A 24,268-nucleotide genomic window follows, 5' to 3' on the forward strand; every position below is an offset into this window, starting at 1 on the left:
ACAGGTTGGACTACCCTCATGGCCCACCAAGGAGCCCTAGGCCCACAGGTTGGACTACCCTCATGGCCCACCAAGGAGCCCTAGGCCCACAGGTTGGACTACCCTCATGGCCCACCATGGAGCCCTAGGCCCACAGGTTGGACTACCCTCATGGCCCACCATGGAGCCCTAGGCCCACAGGTTGGACTACCCTCATGGCCCACCATGGAGCCCTAGGCCCACAGGTTGGACTACCCTCATGGCCCACCATGGAGCCCTAGGCCCACAGGTTGGACTACCCTCATGGCCCACCAAGGAGCCCTAGGCCCACAGGTTGGACTACCGTCATGGCCCACCAAGGAGCCCTAGGCCCACAGGTTGGGAATGGCTGATGTGGAGGTTTAAGTTCGTAACTGCATTGTCACAGTTAAGGAGGAGTTACTCTCTATACTTGCAACACTTGACAGGCTCTAGTCTGGCCTGGAGTCACATTCAATAATGTTAAGGTGGCAAAGACCAAGCTAACCTTTAAATTTGTGAAGCCAGCACCAGGCAGTATGTGGACATTGATCTGTGTGCACGCACACACGCACGCACGCACGCACGCACGCACGCACGCACGCACGCACGCATGCACGCACGCCACTCAGTCACACACAGTCACACACAGTCACACACAAACACAATAGTGTGTGTTCAACGATGTCCCAGGGGGACACTGGGTGAACTTCATGAGGGTGTGTAAACTCAGCTGTTATTTGTGGCTGCCATCTTTAAGTGGATGTTCAATGATTGCTACAGAGATTCCCTGTCCTGGGGGGGCGGGGGCGCCGGGGCGGTGTGGTATTTATGACACATTGCTGTAGCCAGCAATAGTATCTGTCTTTGTAATGGAAGTAGTGAAAGGGAGAGGAGAGCAGATGGCTGGGTATTAGTGGCACATCTTTCAGCAACGAAAATAGCCGTCGCTCTTCTACAACATCGCACATTACTCAACAACGGAAGTTGTAGATCGGCTGTTTTTGGCTTGGGACGCCGTCGTGTGGCAGAGAAGCCCAGGGTCCGGGACGCGACATACCAAAGCCTACACGGGTTGTGCAGTCGACACGCTGTGATTGGCCAGTCACTGTGATTGACAGCTTAAACCTAACCTTAACCTCAGTAAACTTAACTTGCCCGGGGGCGTGGTTATAAGCACAACCCGTGTAGGAATTGGTATGTGGCGTCCGGGGCGCCTAGGTGGTCCTCAGAGTTACTACAGGGGGGGCCGTCAAATCTTTGTGTGATGTAGGATCCTTTTTTCCATTAAAGGAGCATTCCACTCATTTTCAACATTTTACTATGTCATTAATATACCTTAGAGCTGTTGTGTGGAAATAATAAAAAAGTCCCCCCACTCTGTGTTTCCTAGAACTAGAGGTCTGAAAAAAATCATTAACATGGTGAAACACATCTTGATGATGTCATCAAGATGTGTTTCACCATGTTAATGATTTTTTCCATACTTGCAGTTCTAGGAAACACAGAATGGGGGGACTTTTTTAAATTATTTCCACACAACAGCTCTAAGGTATATTAATGACATAGTAAAATGTTGAAAATGGGTGGTTTTCCCCTTTAACCACTTGAATCCTAGCATCCCTATTCTGAGGGGACTTTAGTCAGATCTACAAGCTCACAACACCTCGCTCTGTGAGGTGTTGTGAGCTTGTAGATCGGCTATTTTCGGCAAAGGGGTTTGGTGTACACTGTACAGGGGGGGAAAGAGCATTTATTAGAAGTATTTAGAGTTTAAGTGATTAAATGTCTGAAAATACACATTCATTAACACAAATGCAACACTGTGCTAAGTCTATGAAGCTGCCTATGAAATGTAATCTGCAACACAATTTTACACAATATGTAATGGGGGTCCCTGCTTCATCTCTCTCTAGGGGTCCTTGGGCTGAAAAACGTTTAAGACCCCTGGAGTAGACTCAGACTGTACTGTTTATTAGGCATGACTTCCCTTTTGGGACGTCTATTTTATTGGATAGTTATTTGGATGACGGAGTGGCATTTATGTATTGTTGACACCAGGCACTGGTACTTAGTTTAGAGAGCTTAGCTAAGACAGAGCACTTTTCCCTTCCACTTTACAAGGCACTTACCTTCTGATTTGCAAGTCTATTAAAATGTGTGGCACACGCCACAAGTGAAGAATTCAACGATTAGTTCTGAGCATGAAGGTGAGTGTACTCGGTTGCCTCTGCTTAACATACTAGTGATAAAAAAGCTCTTATTCTGGGGGGAACATTAGCCAAAAATAGCCAATCTTCAAGCTCACAACGTGTACAGCATGGCACGTTGTGAGTTTATAGATCGGCTATTTTTGGCAAAGAGATTTGGAGTAGATCGAAAAGGACGCACCCAATACAATTCAACTCAGGCAAGGGTCTAACTATTCTGCAGCACCTCTGGACCTAATTGTGTCCTGTGTTGGGTCTGCTACTTCGAAAGTAGCTCACCATGGCAGTAGCTGATCAATCTACATTTATGTCCCGGGAGAAATGTAGCTTGAAAAGTAGCTCAGCTACACTTTGAGCTATTTTTTTTGCATGCCAGCAGAAATATGCCTCTCTCAATTGAGTTTTACTGAGCTTTAAAAGACTGGTCTCTTGTATAGTGATAGCTACTACACCTATACATATTAACTACGGTAAACTGTTATATGACATTTGATCATCATCTTAACACATCTGTAAAACTGTAACTTGACTGTACAAAACAATGGCTGGTCTCTTGTATTGTGAAGTGATAACTAGTAGCTACACTTGTACATATTAACTAAACTGTTAATATGACATTTGATCGTCAATCTATTCTTAACACAATCTAACTGTAAAACTGTGAAGAAAATGTAAAATGTAAAATGTAAAAAATGTGTATGATGCCAGGACAGAATCACTTGTTTAAGTTGCTCACGCAACATGAGCAGTCTCTCAAACTTCTCATCAGATATGCGGTTCCGTTTGGCACTGAAAACATCCTTGCCAATGCTGAAAAGCCACCCAGATGCAGCACTGGCTAGGACACCAGTGTTGTACTTTATAAAGACCTCCTCAGAGATTTGAACAGAGAGATTATATATATTTGTATATATATATTCCCCAAAAATTGTAGCTTGTAGCTTGAGTAGCTAAGCTACAAAAAAAAATGACCCAATAAGTAGCTGAGCTGCTTTCTATACCGCAGGTTGTACAGCAATTATGTAAGCTACTGTATATAGCTCAGCTACATAGTAGCTTAATCTGCCCGACACTTGTGTCATGGCACTATAGGGTGCTACTACAGCACCCACTTTTTGAGTGACGCTGCAGGGGAGTAGATCACCCAGGCTGCCTGAACTAGTCTGAGATAATGTACGTGCTCCTATGGCTGACCATGGCTGTGCCAGTAGCCCCGGCGTCCTCTCTGGCTGATTGACTGCTGAACACAGCAGAGACCGAGGCTGCATGAGATGAGTTCACACACATCTATCACATTATAATGAGCACAAAACTCGCTACTGGAGCCATATGCACCATTATGAATAAAAGGATGTCTGTCATCTTCTTAATCGTGACATTTTTTCACCAGAAATGATTATGTTCCATAGACGATAAAAGAAATAAGCGTGTGAAGTGCCTGCAAGTACTGTACTGTACTCTCTCTCTCTCTTTCTCTCTCTCTCTCTCTCTCTCTCTCTCTCTCTCTCTCTCTCTCTCTCTCTCTCTCTCTCTCTCTCTCTCTCTCTCTCTCTGCTTCTCTCTCACTCAGCTGCCTCTCTCTCTGGCACATGCTGTCCAGCAGCAATGCACACTTATTATAATAGAGGATTCTGATTACAAAAAGGTTTCCACTTTCATTTTGGATGTATTATCAATTTTTCCAAGTGAAGTACTAGTCTGAAGGGCATCGCTTAGAGGGGCATTGCTCTGCAATCAGTTTGTTGTTAACTGGCTAACCGGCTGACCAATGGTGTGACTTCATCACTCATTCAGTAGGTCAGGCTGACCAATGGTGTGACTTCACCACTCAATCAGTAGGTCAGTCAGAGACAATTGCCCCGCTATTTTCCAAAAAGAAAAATGGAACTTCACCACTGTTACCACATTTTGCGAGAAAAATAAGCGGCCAGGTCTATGAGAACAAGCCCAAAATAAGTGACTAACTAGGCCACATGAGCACTTCAAACCTATACATTGGCTATTTGAAAAGAGCCGATCTATGCGGCACGTTGTTGTTAGGCTAACTGGCGGACCAATGGTGTAATTTATTCACTCATTCAGTAGGTCAGAGACAGAGGCAAAATGTGGAATATTTTTGAAAATGTATCTGGTACGCCGGTCCCTCGGTACAAATTATCATTTCAGATGGGGGGGTCCATGGACAAATACACATTCATTTGGGGGTCCTTGACATGAAACGGTTTGAGAACCTGGTTTAAAAAAACGATAATCAAAACATTCGGAAGCAAGCCCAAATAAGCAACACTACATTTAATGCTGATTACCCTCTCTCTCTCTCTCTCTCTCTCTGTCTCCCACGTACGCACGCACAGTCGCACACCCTCAAAGCCCCACCGGCCCTGTATCTCCTATATGGCTGTGTCCCTGTGGTTTAAGTTCTGGAGAGATGAGCATCACGACTTTCTTCCCCTCTGCTCCACTGAACAGCACAACTCGGCTAGCCTCATTACCATACCATTTCAATGCCTTATGCTTTCGTGCAGATGCATTTTAATAATTCTCTCTCCATTTCCCAGTCACTGGTGGTTAAACGGGGGATCAAGCGTGTCATTTAGTGTGCCACGGGGACCTGCATAACAATCTGCCACAAGCAGCTAAAGGTGATAATTTAGGTCTCTATATAATGGAATTTAAAGGCATCTCTTGAGGGGGGGAATATAAATTCAGATTCTGCTGCAATTACAAAACCCATACCATATGCAAGGTAGATTGAGCAGATGCGATGTTAATGGAAAACAAGGTCAGGGTGACAATTAAGTTGCCTAGAGCAACTCCATCCCTACTACTGTATTATGTTTACAACTTCAACGTTTGTCTTTTTTTTCCCTTTCTCTCTTCTTTGCAATATCCACAAACTTTTCAGGGTTGAGGGCCTCCATAAAGGATTTACTCAACAATAGATGCTGGTTCTAGAAGTGACGTGGCTGGACTAGAAAGTCTCCGTTTAAATGGCATGAACATGTATAGGAGACGTTGAGATAAATTAGAGGCAAAGGTAAAGTATAGGCGGACAATTGACTATATGAATGAGTTATTTAGCAAAATCAACAGCCAAGCTCAACATGGCGCTGCACTAGCCTATTATCACTGATGGGCAATATGCATTGCAAATTGCAGATAGACGGCTGGCTAAGTGGGGGCTACCGCTGCACAATAACAACCATATGAATGGACATAGTTTGTTGTACTGTAGATTCTATACAGGCAATTACACTCTTTTCTGTGTGCATCCATCCGTCCAATAGCAGAGTATTATATCTTGCTGTGGAGGATCTCTGAGTAGGCTCACCAGCCTTGTCGCTGTTGAACTCCCGCGGGTCGACACCACATCATAGTATGGCGTGGCATCTGCGGTTGTCTCCCACAAGTAACGCAAACTGCTGCTTCTGTCTGGGTGAGCTAAGCCAAGGCTGATGACTACCAGAACTCTGGCGGCATGAGAGAAACCGCATTTTAGCTGTCATGTTCGTGAAGAGCTGTCTCTGGAGATGTGATGTCCCACAGACAAACAGGGTCACCCATGTAGAAATTGTGGGAAAGCAGAGACAGACAATTTCTCTCACTGACTACACAAAGGCGTGTATTATTTATTTTCTCACATGAACATCCAAGATGACACTGGCACAGTAACAATCGTAGAGCTGACGTTAACCCAGAAAACTCCTTCTTAAACGGACTAGTGTACTAGAGGGACAACGTTTTTTTTGGCATATGATGATGCTTGTACGGTATACCAAACTATGGCGACTTTTGTCTATAGGGTCTGCTGAAGACTCATAATTGTACAGAGTCAAAAAGGTTAGTGTGCATTTTGCCCTCACACTTTGTAAACTATCTTCTATGCTGTGAATTATTTTAGGTAAAATGAACAGTATTTTATTCTCCCATATATTTCCCCATGCAAACCACAATATTTGTGTACGGTTAATAGCAGTGTACCGTTTTTGTATGTAATTGTGGTGTCGTCCCGTCCTCCACACGCTTGAACCCGGCATTCAAAGTCATTGATTATTCAAGGCATTCTCTTTGAGGCAGAGGATCAAGGCTGCTACAGGGGAACAATTGAATCAGTGCTTTTGTTTGATGCCATAATCGCACGGTAATCTAGCAGTTTAGGGGAGAATTCTCACCCCCTGCAGGGCCTGCTTTTAATGTATTCACTGATAAGATCATGTCGGGGGTTTGAGAGGGAGGAGGGGGATTCAATTTTGCTCAGTCACAAGCTCGACCAAACATTAAACGGATTGGGAAAGAGTATTAAATCACAGGGACTATTCCCAACCGGCAGCGTGGTGCCGGGCTAGATATCCCAAGAAAGATTGCTGTTTCAATTTCCTTTCTGTTCTAATAGCTTAATGAATGCGGGGGCACCGGTGTATGACATAAAATCCAGATATTATCTGTTATCTTTCGGGACAAGATGGAGATGGAGGGGTGGCGGAAGTCTATTTCATTGCTCACCTACTCTGTTGTGTGCAGACCCTGCTGGTATTCATTGTGCTGCATCCTGTGTGCATGTTGTGTGTGCTTGTATGCACGTGTGCATGTTTTTACACACACCTAAATGTATCATTGTAATCGGTGGTCTGTGTTCAGAAATACATGATCTGTGACTAATTCTTTTTTTTATTTTTTACTAAATTAATACTTATTATTATTATTTTGTAACCCATTTTTCACCCCTGTGTGAAGTATCTAATGTGATCCTGGGCTCTACACACCCTCCACCAACGGACTTGAGTGTCCAAGTTGCTCCTTTACACCTGACAGGGGGAGTTTCCCTGGTTGGACGTAGCGCGTGGAAGGAACACGTTATTCCAACCAGTTCCTTTCCCCTCCATCAGGCGCCCCGGCTGGCCAGGGGGAGGCGGTTTAGAGACCAGGATTACTGCATGTTTTTGTGAGGGTACCTACCCTAGATCTGTGACTAATTCAAACAGTGAACACAAAGTTACAATAAATATTTTATTTAGACATATTGATTTTAGGTTTTTAGACCTATAGGCTACTGTATACAATGGCATATTAAAAACCCAATGTTATGAAAAAAGGTATGATAATCATAATACATATTAATTTAGACGTAGCTGTTTTGCTTTTGGGGCAATACAATCACTGTCGATCACTGTTTCGCCATTTTGTGTTGATTCCCTGTAGAAATCAAATTATGAACGACTACCAGCTGGGTCGAGCGTTGCTGTTCCTCACTGGAGACTATATTGCCTGTTGTCCTGTGCTTTCTCTTCTGGCAATAAAGGTGTTGTACCTAATTTGTAAACCATTTGAGGACCAGCAGAGCCGCGGGCCATGTATCTCTGCCTCAGCAAACCATATGTTGTCAAGTAAGCGCTTACAGTATTTGATTAATCCCAGCTGTCAGTATGCTTGTGTGATTTAATTCTGCTGCTCTGGAGATTTTCAGTTTTTTCCCCTCTTATTTGTTGCGTGCATTTAGCTCAGTTCTTCCCTGAGGAAATCTTTCTAGCTCACGTTGTTTGTATTGATATTTATCAACAGCATATCAAACATCGCATACTTTTTCAATAGATGCAGCAGGTTTTCCGTGAACAAATGTGTCCATACACACAAAGCCCAGCTTTGTGTACAACGGAAATTATTTGATTGGCTGGGCATGGAATGTGATGTATGATGATCTATGATTGATGATTAGAGCGCCCCTCACTTCACACGTCGTCCCTGCGTCATGTCCAGGGGGTGTAGCTGCCTCACGCTACAGAAACAGGAGATAGGCTCCTGCCCTATGGGCCTCATGACGCAGACGTGTTTGCATTTCTTTGTTCTGCGTCTTCACAGATATTAAAACGGTCTTAAAAGTCACTTCACTGTCATCTGCGGACCCCCCAAAAAGCATCTGGGGACCACAGGTTGAGAACTATTGGTGTAGTGAGACAGGAAACGAAGAGGAGGAAGGAGAAGGGCATGATACTGTATCATAATTCAGTGCACACTCCTTTCTTTTGCCCTTATCTGTGGAAGAACCGGCAAGGCGACAGAGGAGTTAATGCCTACTGGGTCCAGTAATTAGAACATCTACTGGTATGCTATTTAAACACAGAAGCCTGGTAAGTAGGGCAGCATGGTCAGCCAAGTTTGATCAGTATTATAAAAGGTTCAACGCTACTACTTGGGGGGGACAAGCAGTTGAACTCTCATTCCATTTCTAGGCTATACACTCTTATTTATAGACCTGTAAGTCCTGAAATCTATGATGTATGACTCCAAAATGTGGTCACGGTTTCTGTGTGATCACAGCACCATTGACTTCTATTATGGACCAAGTATAAAATATATTGATAGTAATGATAGTGGAGCTTTGTTTGTGGTCTGACATAAGGCCTCTTGCAGAGCCATGCCACAAAAACAAAAGCGCAAACATTTTTGAATAATCTCCTGGAACCCCCTCAAGGACTCCTGGGGGTCACAAGCCACCCAGGTGAAAACTGCTGCTCTATAGTGCTCTAGTCTAGTGTAACAGACCAATGTTAAGGCACACTCCAAAAAAAATATGAATTGTTCTAATTTTCTCTCTTCTGGGAGCATAGTTTAATTGGCTTATACGAAACCCAAGGGCCTGTTATAGGTCTGTTCACAGATACTGGTGAACAGCCAACACTGAAGAGAGCATCAGGAAAAGATGATGCTTCAGTTCTGAAACCTTCACCGCAAATGTTTTAAATCTAGAGTGTTAATGTAACCCTGACCTAGACAGATCAGTTATCAGAGTAGAATTCAGTGTCATGTGGATTGTCCTGTGTTGGTTCCCAGTGATAATGACCCCTGCTGTCCGTATCGAGTGCTGTGGGACTCTACTGCGTAAAGATTGATTGATGCAAGTGAGAGGGATTTGACTCCTCAAGCGAACACAAATTAGCATGACAGTTACCTCTTAACACGTTGGATGATCCGTATGACGAGTATTACTGTCCTATAAATGAATGACGCTGGGTCGGCCTACAGATGATGAGCAGGATCTTCTTAAGGCGCTTGATATCGCTATGACATTGCCTCGCTGTGTTTCATTTTTGGAACCGCTGCAGTTGCTATGCACGGTTGCCAGGGCCCCGCCCGCACTGCAAAAGTTTCTCAATAGCCGTTATCTTCTGTTTTAGGCTGCGTCTTTGCAAGCTTTTTTTCTCAGAAACTAATGCACTGTCCGTGGTGTTGATCGGTGATGTTCGGAGGTCTTTTCTGATAATCCGGTGAGCGCGATGAGAACATTGGTGTTTTCTAGAGCAAGGATTGGCCTTATTTTAGCTCGGTAGCATTAACGCTAATACTTTAGCATTCAAGATGGAAGCCAAAACCGGACGCGAGTCATAGTGGAATAGCCTGAAAACACCTGTCACCCAAGCACCACCACTTTTGTCCACCAGGCGGCACTACATGTGTTAATGGCTGTATTATTGTGCAATACCCCCATATCTCACATCTGCTACCTGCTATCTTCTACCTTTGCAGCCAAAGAACCACACAATGGCCGCCACTACTATGCTCTAGACGAATCCACAGAGGCTGATTAGCTACACCTGGCCTACAGGGCACTGCTCCATGGATTCGTCTATAGCTGGCATTTGAACACTGTTGTGTGCGGCCAGGTAAATAATTCCATCCTACCCCTATAGATCCACTGTGATATTCTACCATCTTAGGCTACATATGGGTCTATAACTGCTCTGATGAAGACTCCTGTGAGTCGAAACATGTGTGCTGTTTTTAACTTCAAAATAAACCTCTCCTCATTTTTACCTTTTTGAGTGCTTTTCTACTTTTATTGCACCTCCATCGAGCACCTGGTTGACTCTCTCTTCGTCGCCGTACATATGGGTCTAATCTCATTATGCCAGGCATGTCAAAAGTCCGGCCCAGCGGTCAAAGGGCAGATCTTATAGCCCGCGGCACAGCTTCCTTCCTAAAATGTATTATTTATGTATTATGGCCGTAGTCATGTGAAATTCATACATTGAAGGGGGGGTAGAATGTGTAAAGAATTCCTATCAGCTGGCTATTTTTATTGAGGGGCGCTAGCTCCTCCTATGACCAGCTTTGTATGAATCATAGCGATGATTTGATTGGTTGATCACCCCATAGCGATGACTTGATTGGCTGAGCAAAGTACATATTGAGGATAAAAAGTGAGGGCAGAAATGTGAAGACGCAAATTGCGATTGGCCGGAATGTGATCATGTATGATGACAAGAGTGCCCCTCACTTCACACGGGTGTGATTCTTTTATTTATATATAAAAAATCACACCCGTGTGAACTGAGTGGTGTAAGGTTTTATATAGCATGATCAGCTGTGGTCTGACGTAATGTCTGACGTAATGAAATAAGGTAAGGTATTATGTAGCCTGATCAGCTCTGATCTGACGTAATGAAATCACACCCGGATGTGATTTCACAACTGGCTTTTTCTGTGCAGAGAAAATGACCACGGTTGCTACGGTCATCCAGTTCACCCGGGTGTGATTTAATTACGTCAGAAATTATTTTGAACATAGCAACCATGGTCATTTTTTTCTGCACACAAAAGCCAGTTGTAGGAGTGGTTTACACCACTCAAAAATAAATACAAAATAAAATACATCACACCTGATTACATTTGGCCAAACCTCCATTTGAACAAACCTCCATTTGAACAAACCTCCATTTGAACAAACCTCCATTTGAACAAATTACAATTTATTGGATTGTAAATATAGCAGTGCAGGGCTAGGACGTGCATGTGTATGTTTTGCACTCCGTCCGTGTGTGTGTGTGTGTGTGTGTGTGTGTGTGTGTGTGTGTGTGTGTGTGTGTGTGTGTGTGTGTGTGTGTGTGTGTGTGTGTGTGTGTGTGTGTGTGTGTGTGTGTGTGTGTGTGTGTGTGTGTGTGTGTGTGTGTGTGTGTGTGTGTGCAGCTAATCTCCGGCACCGTTAACCCGGTCGATGCCATATTTTGCGCACACACTCCCTGGATGCCAACGATGAACCTCTGCCCCAAATTTTCCAGAACAGCCTGTTATAGTGCCACCAGGAGGCTGACTTTTGAAAAACGCATTTTTTTATATTACTCCTCTAGATTCTGTCCAAAAATCCCGCAAATCGTTACACACTATCTCCATTGTCATGTGTTCAAGACGGATCTGTCCGATATTTCATATTCCATCCTAATTGGCTAACATTAGCTTTCAAAGTTTGCAGGATTGGCCCGTTTTGAACAAAAAGCCTCAAATCATGAACGCAGCGTGCAATTTACGTGAAATCTTTCACACACTTTCCTACTAGGCTGAGGAATATATCCCATCCTTTTCACATTGGCCTGTTATAGCACCACCAATAGGTGGATTTTTGCAAAACACATTTTTGGAACAAAATGCCTCAAATCATCCAATTGCCATCAAAGGCATAAGAACAAATGGCACCCTTTTCACATTGGCCTATTATAGCGCCACCAGGAGGTCACAACCTGACCTGCCCTGGTGGAGACCTGTGCCCCGAGGCCCGAGGGGCACTTTTTCTAGTTGTATTTGTTTTGTTCACAGCAGAGAAGAGCGGAGCACACTACCAACAAAAGGCTATTAATACACTGTAGTTAAATAAAATGGTTATAATGAGCGTTGATGAGCATTTATATGTGACTTTGTTATTGCCCAAAGGTATAAAGTCTGATAGGAGATGCAGATGGCCCTATACGCGGTATTTTCATATTTTCAAAGCCTCGAGAGGTTCAAAACCTCGAGTTGTTCCGTTTTTGAATGGGCACACCGTCTGGCAGACCTCTGCATTTACCCTGTGTACCTTCATGCTTCAAACTGAAGAGGCTATTGGAGAACCTGATCTGGATAGGGACACATTCTCTGATGCAGGACAATGTCACTATGACAGAAAGAGAAAAGTTGCCACACTCATTCATGCCCCCCATAAATCCCAGTGGAAGTTGGGGAATATGTTGTGAAATAAAAGACTGGAATTAGTGTAAAAGCCTTATTTTTACATAATCTTAGTTAAAACCATTCCATGATTTCCCCATGCCCACACACTACACTTTGTCCTGAGTCTGTGAATCTAATGCACGTCCTGTTACAAGCTGAACAACAAAATACAATTTCCTCATCAATCAGTAAGCGCGAGTCACCAGCTCGCGTTGATCAAGTGCATGCCCTTTGTACACACTGACACCGCCCGTTGCTACTACTGATCGAAAACTGGACTGAATAGGCCTTTAGTGAGGTCCTCGGACGGGCCGCGCTGGGGTCGGTGAAACGATTGATATTTAAAGGTAATCATTATTTCATTTATAAGTAAATTAGTGAAGTGTTTCGACAATTATGTAATTCTGGACCACATCACAATTACAAACTTCTTGGATTGGCATCCCAAGTCTTCAAATGGGAGATCTATGCCAATCATTGACAAAATAAATTGGTTGAGAACCACTGACATACTGTACAACACAAACACAAATTTACCATTTGGTATGAATGCGAATTTTACTGTGATGCTGCCACAGCTAAAGATTATTAGCTGTGACAAACGCTTGTGTACTTCCAAAGCACACTGTGTCTGGTTGAACAATGTAGCACAGACCAACCCACAGTCACGCAGTATTTATTTTAAATTATATTTGTTCATATGTTCATATTTTGCATGAAATGGCAATCATTTAACAGTTACATTTAAATTTCAGGTCTGTTCTATACATGTCATGTACAGCTATGTAATGTTAACTAACTTTTAAGGAGAATAAATTGAGTCCAGACAGAAATGAATTTGCCTAATTTTTTTCAAAACAAAAACTTCTGTCCTTTGAGGAGCACAAAACAACTCTTCCTGTCTTTACCATAATGAAATGTTCCTGCACACCTCAAACAAAAACAAGATCACAAGGCCTATTCTAAACTAAATAAACAGAGACTAATGAATTATTTAAATGATATATTTAGGAGTCGAACACACACCTTAATTTAAATAAAACTGCAGTGGAAATCCCATGGTTTTCATATCTGAATAGTAAGCAGATTGAGCAGGGCATAAATGTACTAAAAAGTTGTAAAAACCCTACCTAAATTCCCACCAGCTTTTCTTCTGGCCTTCTTTGAAGAGAAGAAATTGATCATGTCATCAAAGACCAACTCCCAGACAAGTTCTGAATCAATGGCCATGAATGAAAGAATGTTAAAGTGTCTCTGTGTCCTACTAGTCCTTAGTTATGTTGACTGCAATCCACAATCAAGCATTGTTCTGAGACGTTTCAATAGACAAAAAGAAGATGCATCTGTATCTCGTAAGTATATTAGATGGCCATGGACTATTCATAACATGCGGTAAAGTGCGGTAGATTCAAACCCCCAGACTCCACTATGGTGGGGAACTACTTTACCACTGCACCACTCGAGTGCCCTCATTGTGTGATATAACTCATTTTGGGTGGGAACCCCGTTTGGTGTTTTAATCATTATGTTATACTTTAGCTATTGAAAAATAGCAGATCTACAAGCTCATAGCGCTGCACCGAGTGCCGCGCTACGAGCTTGTAGGTCTGCTATTTATGAAAAATCGTGAACATGTAGTGCAAATCTTTGAATATATATTCTTTCAGAGAGAACGTTTTCAACTCAAATCTTTGCTTCTGGAGGGTCCCTGGAACAACATATTTTCAGATGGGGGTCGACGGCCAATTATATATAATCTTGGTGGTCCTTGACATGAAAATGTTTGAGAACGACAGTCTGACATTAGAAACATAGGGTTTTTCAGAAAACCCTATGCAACCTTTATTACAACAATAAATTGTAAGGCCCCCAATTGGCCACCGGGACCCTATGGGCACATGTCTGCGTTGCCCATGCTTTAATCTGTCATTGACTGTCTCTAGCCTCTCTTATGAAGCTCTGGCCTTTAATTTTAATCCTCAAGTCTCCTTGTCAGAACAACAGAAGTTTAATACCTCAACTGTTGAGATGACTGTGCGTCAAGAGTTTGAGGCTATTGCACAGTATATAGCTACGAGATATATGAGCAACGTTGTTTGGCACTTTTTTAGAAGATGAAGAGAAGAGAACATTTAATTCTTAGTGAAAGATGTGTACTCAGTAACCCAATTAGTTTCCCCAAAGTCCCTCAGCCGGGGGTTTCTTATTAGGATGTGTTGACACTAATAGTGGCACTGGCACACATTATTATTTCTGTGTATTTCATGGCCACAGAGAATACTCGACTCATTGGCCATAGGGTGTGCGGATATTTTAAGATAACTGCACAGCTTTGATGTAGTGGCCCCATAACTGTTCAAAATTAATATGCAAATATTTATTTTGTTATTGCTTATACTATCCTTAACCACTTGGGGGGGAATCTTGCCAAAAATAGCAGATCTACAAGCTTTTTTATTATTATTTTTTTTTTATACTAAAAATAGAGGGTTTAAGTGCTTAAGAACAGCAGGGAATTCAATAAATGTTCAAACTTTCTGGGAAACACAAAAGAAATGTGAGGAATGAGATGAAAGATGAAGAGAGGATAGAGATAAATTGTCAGCTGAGTGTCACGGTCCTCGCAGCTAATAATCTTTTCTAGGTCGTACACTTGCTGGAGTAGTTAAGTTTATTTCAATGTTGTGAAGTAATGCCAGCACAAAAAAGTTTTTTTGAGTTAAGAATGTATTATCCCAAAAAATATGAATAAACACTTCTTTTAATATCTTAATCACTGACAAGTGGCTATATAAGCAGGATAATCCACTCTGAGCCACTATGTGCTTATGATAAAATAATTTGCTCCATGGAGGCCTTAACCCCTGTCCACTTTGGATTGGAGGGTCATTAGACTCCACGTCATGCATTATTCTTCGATAACACTGCTCCTTGTGGATTATCCCTCGCTGAATTGCTGGGCTATTATGCAGCATTCTTATCATGTCAGTCACTAAGAGGACCTTCATTAATATAATGTCCTCTGCAGTAAGGGAGGGGGACATAACTTGATTTACCTTCCTGGAGACCGCCCCGGCTGAGAGCTCTATATGAACTGCATATTTGAAATGAAATAGAAATGACATATTGTGTATTTTTATCACAGTAGGAAGCAATAAGCTGCAACCTAGTTAGGTTCCTTGGTTTGGCACCCGAATTTCCCTCCAGGGAAAGAAGTTGTATCTTACCTTATCTTAAACACCAAATGGTAACTTGTCTTAGCTGCATAAGATATACTGTCCCAGAAGATATAACAATAGAAGTGATGTATAGATTATCAGACATTTGTCTTTGTCTGAGGTGCATCTGACTGAGGCCTGGGGTGTTACCGTCAGAAATTACACCGTATGGCATGCTTTTCACTTTGCATTAATTTCCCATCATTCACATTTCAGCAAAAGGCCAAAAATGACTCTCTGCTGATGACAGCATACTGTATATGTGCCAGCTCACCCCGGAGCACACACACTGGCCTGTGACATTGGGCGATTGTACAACGGTTTCTGATAAGATTTGACTTTGAGTCATTTAAGGTCAGATCTATTTTATCACCTGGGCCTCTATATACCCATACAGCCTGCACCCCATATACTCGTCTCTGTCGGGTGTAAACTTCATATATGTCAAAATCTGTTACTTTTCAGGATTCAAATTCAAAATCAGCAAAAGTAGCAGATCCGTTACTTTTGATGCATTCGTGTGACGCTGTAGTAGGATCGAGTCGGGTAATTATTTATTCAAAAAACACACAAAAAGTTAACTTAAAACATGCATATGAGAGGTTTCTGCCCGACAGCGACGATATTAGTAATTAAGTGTGGGCGTGTGTGCGTGTGCGTGGGCGTGCGTGCGTGTGCATAGAGGTGCATGTGGGCGTGCGTGCGTGTGCATAGAGGGCACGACTGACAGCCGTAAATGCGGTCAACTATATATAGCGTGACATCATATTTACACAAATTAACCTTGCAATCAGGGCAACTGTAGCATAGTGCATCTGTTGTCAGTACATGAAATTACACCAGCCGTCTCATGACAGACAGAGCCACAAGGTGAACGCCGTTCGAAGCATTCAACAGAGACATTTTCTTTTAGGAAATAATTTCCACTGCGTTGTGGAGTCCCAAGTTTTCTCTTTATGAGCTATGGGTTCAGAGCAAATCCTTTTGTTTATTTAAAAAGATGATCCACTCAAAACTAAGTGAAACTTAGGCTACCTGTCTATTATTTTGAATACAAAGCAGCGTTTACCCCGTAAAGTGATGCTTGTTTTGATGTAATTTCTTTTGGATAATTGGATACTTTGCTGGATGTTTATTGTTTTGTGTAAAGCACATTGAATTGCCATGTTGCTGAAATGTTCCATATTAATAAAATTGCCTTGCCTAAATCCAACAGGTTAAATTTAAATTGCCGTGGCTCTGGACAGAGTATAGGATGGTTCAGCTGTCACCCTTGTGGTGCATGTGGGCTCTGGACAGAGTATAGGATGGTTCAGCTGTCACCCTTGTTCTGTCACCGTTTTCTGACCATCTGACACTGTAATGAATGTTGTTTATTTGAATTGAGAATAAGCCACACATCAAACATGTTAAAAATAATTTGAGAATAAAACGTTGTGTTGTATTGTGATCCTGTGGTCCGTCTCTCCACAACGTATAATCTCCTATAACCGAAATCCACACATAATTGCAGTATTTGTTTCATCTATCTCTGTCTCCATGTCTCTCTCCTTTACTCGCGCACACACACGCACACACACACACACACACACACACACACACACACACACACACACACACACACGCACACACACACACACACGCACACGTGCACCTCGCCCCATATGGCCACGCGGCACATGGGTAGACTGAGATGAGCTGTGGTATTGATCAGCGCGGCCATCTGGCCAGTGTACAATGTGATCTTGTCTAGAAGCGTGATGGCCTGCACTCTGATACCATCTTGATTTGCTTCTAATCCAGTCTGCAGTGCTGGGTGATGCTCTGCACTGTGTGCACATCTATGGGTGACATCACCTACGAGTAACTCTACACTGGAACGTATCGGCTAGCAACTCCAATGCATGGCTTTTGAAGATTACGTCATATGGCAGCAAGTCTATGGGATTTTTCACGTCTGTTTAGAGCACTTACAGTATGATGTAAATCATTTGCCAGCCAGCACTTTGGAGAGCACTTTAGAGCCAGCCAAGTCCATGGACTTTAATGTTTGTTTAGAGCATTTAAGACGTAAATCATTTGCCAGCCAAGTCTATGGACTTTAATGTTTGTTTGTTAAATGACGACGTAAGGCGTCCTGTGTGGTCAATATAAATACAGTGGCCGCCCCTCACTTCATACACGTGTGATTTTCAGTTCTCGCTAACTGATATTTGGGGAGCGGAAACGGAATAAAGAGCTTTTCCAAGTGAAATGGAGCGCTGTCTATGGTGTCGGTAACGCAACAGCGCCGGAGGTTTTGGTGGCGGGCAATGAGTTAATGTTTGTTGAGGGGCCCTCCTATATATAGCTTTCGTCCTCACACGTCTCATATTTGTCATTGACAATGAAAGGAGAAATTAGGTCATATGTCTTACAAATATGACGTAAATTTGTGGCAACACAAACATTAAATGCCATTGACAATGAAGGGAAAATGTACGTCGTATGTAGACGAGCAAATCGGCTAACCAATCACATGAATTCAGTTGTTCATGAGATGATGTATAATGATAAGAGCGCCCCTCACTTCACACAGGTGTGATTGTTTGGACTTTAGAGCACTTATGACTAAATCATTTGCAAGCCAAGTCTATTGACTTTAATGTTTGTTTTGGGCACTAAATGACAACGCAAGACGTCATGTGGTCGATTAAAAAAATGGTGAAAAAAGGTTAAACTAGATAAAGTGCCCCTCGGGGCACAGGTCTCCACCAGGGCAGGTCAGGTTGTGGCCTCCTGGCGCTATAATAGACAAATGTGAAAAGGGTGCCATCTCTCTTCCGCATGGCAATTGGATGATTTGAGGCATTTTGTTCCAAAAATTTGTTTTGCAAAAATCCACCTGTTGGTGGCGCTATAACAGGCCAATGTGAAAAGAGTGGAATATGTTCCTCAGCCTAGTAGGAAAATCATGAACGCAGCATGATTTGAGGGTTGTTTGTTCAAAACGGGCCAATCCTGCAAAATGTGAAAGCCAATGTTAGCCTATTAGGATGGAATATGAAATATCGGACAGATCCGTCTTGAACACATGATTATAGAGATAGTGTGTAACGATTTGCGATTTGTTCGGACAGAATCCGGAGGAGTAATATTAAAAAATGTGTTTTTCAAAAGTCGGCCTCCTGGTGGCGCTATAACAGGCCGTTCTGGAAAATTTGGGGCAGAGGTTTATCGTTGGCATCCAGGAAGTGTGTGTGAGAAATTTGGCATCGACCAGGTTAACAGTGCCGGAGATTAGCTGGTAACAGATGGACAGATGGACGGACGGACACACACACACACACACACACGGACGGAGTGCAAAACATACTCTCTCCCCATGCCTTCGGCCTGGTGGAGACAATGAACAGCGAGGCCTTTCCTGTGTGTACCGTGCCGATGCAGAGGTGAGGTCATACGTTATTATCATGTGATAAGGAAGCTCAGTGTCTCAGTGGCTGACATGCTTTTACATTCACAATGGATGACACATTCATAAAGGAGAGTGCTATTGATCACGTTGAACCGCTGGCCACCGTGATGGTGTTTGTACATGCATGTGTTAACTACATAGCTTCTAAAACATTTAGTGTAAATGCAAAGTAGCCTATTCCATGCAATTCAATTAACCTTTTCCTTCACTTTTTTCTCTTTTTTTTTTTTACTGATCCTGAGTAAGTCTTATGTCATGGAAAAAAACTATTTTAATCTGGCATCCCTATTTTTGAGACATAACTGTATCGGCAAAAATGGTCAAAATGTTCAAAACTCTTTCAGAAATAGCAGATCGATTAAGCTTGTAGGTCAGCTAATTTCATGCGGCACTGCTGACAAAGTATAAAACAGGGCTTAGTATGTTTTTTTTCATAAACTTTATTTTATATTTAAAAACAATTACTAACACGTTTGTCTGATGGGGGGCGGGGGGGTGTTTTGTTTTTCCCTGTTCATGATCTTAAAGAAAAATAAAAGAAAAGGACAACAAACGACAAAGAAAACAAGGCTAAATCCAGCAGAGCACTTAACATTCAGTCACACAGTCCCATGAGGGGCTGGTGGTTGGCAGAGGATCTCTGGACATCCATCATGATGGGAGTGTCTGTCAGCCAGCACTATGGCTGACACAGACATCACGTCACTGGTATTACACCTGCCCATCATCCACATCACATGAAGCCCTTAGATGCACCACAAGCTTACATTATGAATGAAGAGTAGCCTACTGTTCCAAAATGGAAAAAATAGCCACACAAGACAAAAATAAAAACTGAATACATTAAAGTGCTGGTTTTGAAAGTGAAGCACAGCATGGTTTTCTACTAGCTACAATCCTGGACTTATTTTAATGAACTAGACCGTGTCCCTTTTATGCCCATATATAGAGACTTCTGTATCTGTCTCTCTGTGTCCCTTTATATAGGGGTTCAGAGTCTTGCTCAAGGACACTTGGACACTATATACTCTGGGGGAGCCTGGGTTCGGTCCAGCCACTCTACCCCTGAGCCAGTGCCGCTACGCTGTCACTCTGGCACCGTGTTTACTATACTTTTGCAGTGGGCCCAATACATCTGTGTCTGAACAAATAACCGCTGCTGACCTACTGTACTGTACCAAGCATTTTTTGTGTGCCTAGAATCCAGGTGTACAGTATACTGAGCAGGAGGTTGTGGTGCACCTGGCCTGGTATTAGTATGCATTTTGAGGAGTTTATTAATTTATTTAGAGAATGTCCTCGAGGCAAGCAATTGTCCTTGTCTTCTGCATGGAGGGTGACTGATGATGGGTGTCTGATCTACAAGCTCACAACACGTTGTGTGCTGCGACACTTTGTAGATCAGCTATTTTTGGCTTAAACCTGCTTTTAGTCTTTGGAGAGGGCAAGCTTCAATGACGTGTTTCATTGTTTGCTCCTCTCACAAGCAGACAGAGGGGGCTTAATTGGGCTGCTGTGCCAGTTTCAAGGAGTATAAGCTGCAAGAAAAGAGAAGATGAATGACTATTTAAATGGAGAACTTTGACTGATTTATTAAACTACAATGTGGCCATTTAACCTGAAATTGTGCATAATTTACACCAAAGAGCTGTAGAGACAACAAAGACAACACTTGTTGGTGAGAAGGCACACTAGGGCCAGACAGGTACAGTGACAAAGTAATGAGAGGATCTTTATTCCATCAGAGAGTTGCTATCTTCCAGATGCCAGAAAGTGATGTGATTAAAAACTATTGATTGCCAAGTCATGCAATATTGTCATTGCTTGAGTAAATGAAAGAGGGCTCAGAACGGATAATTAGGATAATTGTGTTCCAATTATGATTATCTTGCATTTGTGCTTACATCCTCAGAACTTTCAGCTCATAAGAAGAACATTTGAACCCATTAAGGACAGCATATCTGTGTCATTTTATATTGTAACCACTTTAACCATTATTTTATACTTTGGCTATTCAAAAATATACATATGTATGCATTTTTAAAGCGAACATTTATAGCTCAAATCTTTTCTTCTGGGGGTCCCTGGAACAAAATATTTTGAGATGGAGGTCCACGGCCAAATACATTTTTGGGGGCCCTTGACATGAAAAGGTATGAGTACCACTCACTCAGCCGAAAATGCAAGGCGCTCTCTTCTAAAACGCTCATCCAAATGCCCAAAGCTGAACATTTTGAACTCTCTGTGGCCAGATGAAAACAAGACGTGAGCGGTCAGTGCAGAATAGAAGCTCAACGCCTCATCATGCTGCTGTTGGGTCAGAATGATCCAAACCGTTGACCCTTACAGTACATGATACCCGGTACCTACGACTGGACAGCGAAACCTTAACGCTTCGTGATTGATCTTGATTTAAAAATGCATATTTTGATGAGTGCTCTCACACTCAACTTTTCCTCTCTCTCCCTTCTACTCTGTCCCCCGTGTCTCTTTTACCTCTCTCTCTCTCTCTCTCTCTCTCTCTCTCTCTCTCTCTCTCTCTCTCTCTGTCTGTCTCTCTCTCCCTCCCAAGTGTCCCGAGGGGTTGAGGCCGATGAAGGATGGGTCAGGTTGCTATGACTACTCCAAGGGCACTGACTGCACGGATGGCTTCAACGGGGGCTGTGAGCAGCTGTGTCTCCAGCAGCTGGTGCCCCTGGCAGAAGACCCGGGTTCCAGCAACGTGCTCATGTTCTGTGGGTGAGTGCGAGTGGCAGCCCACAGGATATGTAAATAAAATTGAATAAAAACGGCTTATCCCATTAGCTAAGGAAGGAAGGAAATGTGAATACTGCTATGCACCCACCAGGATGAAAAGAATAATGGTGCGCCGAGGTCCTGACGTCACTCGCTCATCCCCTGGTTCCAAGGGGTTTTGTGGAAGTTGTTCTCTATGGAGAACAACATCGGGTCATCTTGAAATCGTCTCATATAAGATTTGTGGTGATATAAGAAGTGAATGACCTGGTGACCTATGATGACCGTTCATGTAGTCATTTTACTGACAAGTCGGAGGTCAAGAAATTCAACAGAAAAAGGGAGTTAGAAGGGGGAAGTGCACTGGATTGCCTGGGTTGAGTCATTATTATTAGGACATTAGATGGACCATTGGTTAAGAACAGTGGGATGTATACACATGGGTTACACACCGGCATTCAGACGCAGTGCCGTCGGGAGTGGCGGGGTCTTTACAAAAGTGGAGAAACCCGCCATTCCGGTCAATGGAAGTCAATGGTCGGAATGGCGATGCGTCGGAATGCCGCTCTGTTCCCATACAGATGGGATGCATAGGAAGTGTTACAAAAGCACTAATCTTAGCCCATATCCCCACCCAACACAACAGTGGTGCCCATGTTGATTCTAAGTCAGGGTGGTAGTCCCTGGTTCACAATCAGTTGAAAAACCCCGCCCTATTATAATACAAATAAAACACAGTTCTTATATGAGGCGATCTAAGATCCCCTTATGGGGATTATGATACAAATAAAACACAGTTCTTATATGAGGCGATCTAAGATCCCCCTCTGCCGATATTGACGTCAGACTTCGGTGCTCTATGTCAATGCCGAAGTTTAGTTTCCATAATGTCAATCAGTCAGTCAGTCATTTATCAGTCATCTCATCTATCTATTGATCGATCAATTGATAGATGAAATAAAGTCGATCAACTTAATTTGTCCAGTCAGAGAATGGACAATACATGAACGTTTGACACATGGGCACAACATACGACACTTCTGTAACAGTTTTTTTTTCTTTTTTCCTTTCTCTATTAAACACTTTGAGGTTCTCTGGGGGTTTAAATCAAGAACTATAAGACATTAATGAGATCAACCATAATCCCAAATGGGTTGACAGTACAATAACAGGACAAAAACAAAACGTATATGCAAATCATAAGATACATATGCCAAAGGGGCATAGGGACAGAAAGTATATTCAAATCATAAGTACCTATTTACAGTTTCACACCAAATTGAGTATATTAGACATCACAATATAGCTGCCGTCATCATCTTTAGATTATGTAAGTCTGACCCCTATACCTCCTCATTGGTGTGTCGTCTAACTGGCCTCCTCGGTCATTCCAATACACATAACATTTGACCACTCATCCCCTATATGAGGCGCCAGAGGCAGCCATGCTTCAACGAATTCGGCCAGGTTGCCCCGTAGGACACATGAGAGCCTCTCCAATGGCATTAAGCGTAGCACTTTTTCAAACCATAATATAACACTAGGAGGGCTGTCATCTATCCATTTATGAAGGATTGACAGCCGAGCAGCATAGAGCAAGGCTCGTACTAGATGTTTGTTACTTTTAGTTAGTATGGTAATTATGTCTGCCCCTAATATGTAGTGAATTGGATCTAATGGTATTCTAATTCCGATCAGTTTCAGAATTTCATCTTGAATAGATACCCAAAAGGGTCTGATTAGTGGGCATGTCCACATCATATGGCTGTGGGTACCTTGTCCACTTTTGCACCTACAGTAGGGCATATGGGAGAGCATAGGGGGTCAAATTTACTCCTGGTTGAATTACATTCCTACAACATTCCTACAACATTATTGGATGCACCAGTGACATTTCAAATTCCTCCTTGTACGCCAGAAGCGGTGGATGTTTCTACTACACAGTGAAATAATGAGTGTTAATTTAACTCAGAGTGTAAGAATGACTGTTACACCCTACAGTGTCCGGCCCCTCGTGACAACCAAATGCAAGACCTCTCAGGTCCTCTGACAAAGGCCTCCTGAATATCCCTGTGACAAAGCTGAAAACCAAGGGGGACAGGGCCTTTGCAGTAGTTGCTCCCACACTGTGGAACGCCCTACCCATTTCAATTAAAAATGCAGAGTCTGTCGAGGGTTTCAAAGTCTTGTTGAAAACTCACTTATTTAGGTTACATTTTATCTTGTGAACTTTTATTTTGACCATCATTGTTGTCAACTTGTGTTTCTGCTCTTATTCTTTGTTGTGTTTGCTCCTTTGTGCCTTGTTTTAACTTGATTGTTTATATTGTTGTTTTTACTGTACAGCACTTTGTAACTTTGTTTTGAAAAGTGCTTTATAAATAAAATGTACTTACTTACTTACTTACAACCGTATTAGGTTTAGTTATTATGTTATTGATTTTTATTTATTATGAGGCGCTATAGGTGACACTCATGTCTGAGTTATACTAGTTGCGGTGTCGTGCACCAAAATGAACAGATTCACAAGCTCACAATGTGTCACAGTGCGATGTGTTGTGAACTTGTGGATCTGCTATTTTCAGTGTGCGACAGTGGCGCGCAACTACAGTTGGAGGCCATCGATATTGTCCTTTTCTTTTTGCTGAGGTTTGCGTGATCTGCGCAAAAGGACA

At 42.6% G+C, this 24,268-nt stretch overlaps 1 protein-coding gene across 2 annotated transcripts in view; it reads left to right on the forward strand.

The window, feature by feature from the left end:
* The window catches only part of astn2 (astrotactin 2), a 530,329-nt gene that overhangs the window by 341,292 nt on the left and 164,769 nt on the right, over positions 1 to 24,268 (forward strand). For both annotated transcript variants that reach the window (XM_079524726.1, XM_079524727.1), the window contains exon 12: positions 21,430 to 21,596. In XM_079524726.1, the coding sequence (XP_079380852.1) occupies positions 21,430 to 21,596 (167 nt within the window). The remainder of the gene's footprint in view (positions 1 to 21,429; positions 21,597 to 24,268) is intronic.

This window comes from Electrona antarctica (assembly GCF_951216825.1).
Source record: "Electrona antarctica genome assembly, chromosome: 16".
NCBI classification, from domain to species: domain Eukaryota; kingdom Metazoa; phylum Chordata; class Actinopteri; order Myctophiformes; family Myctophidae; genus Electrona; species Electrona antarctica.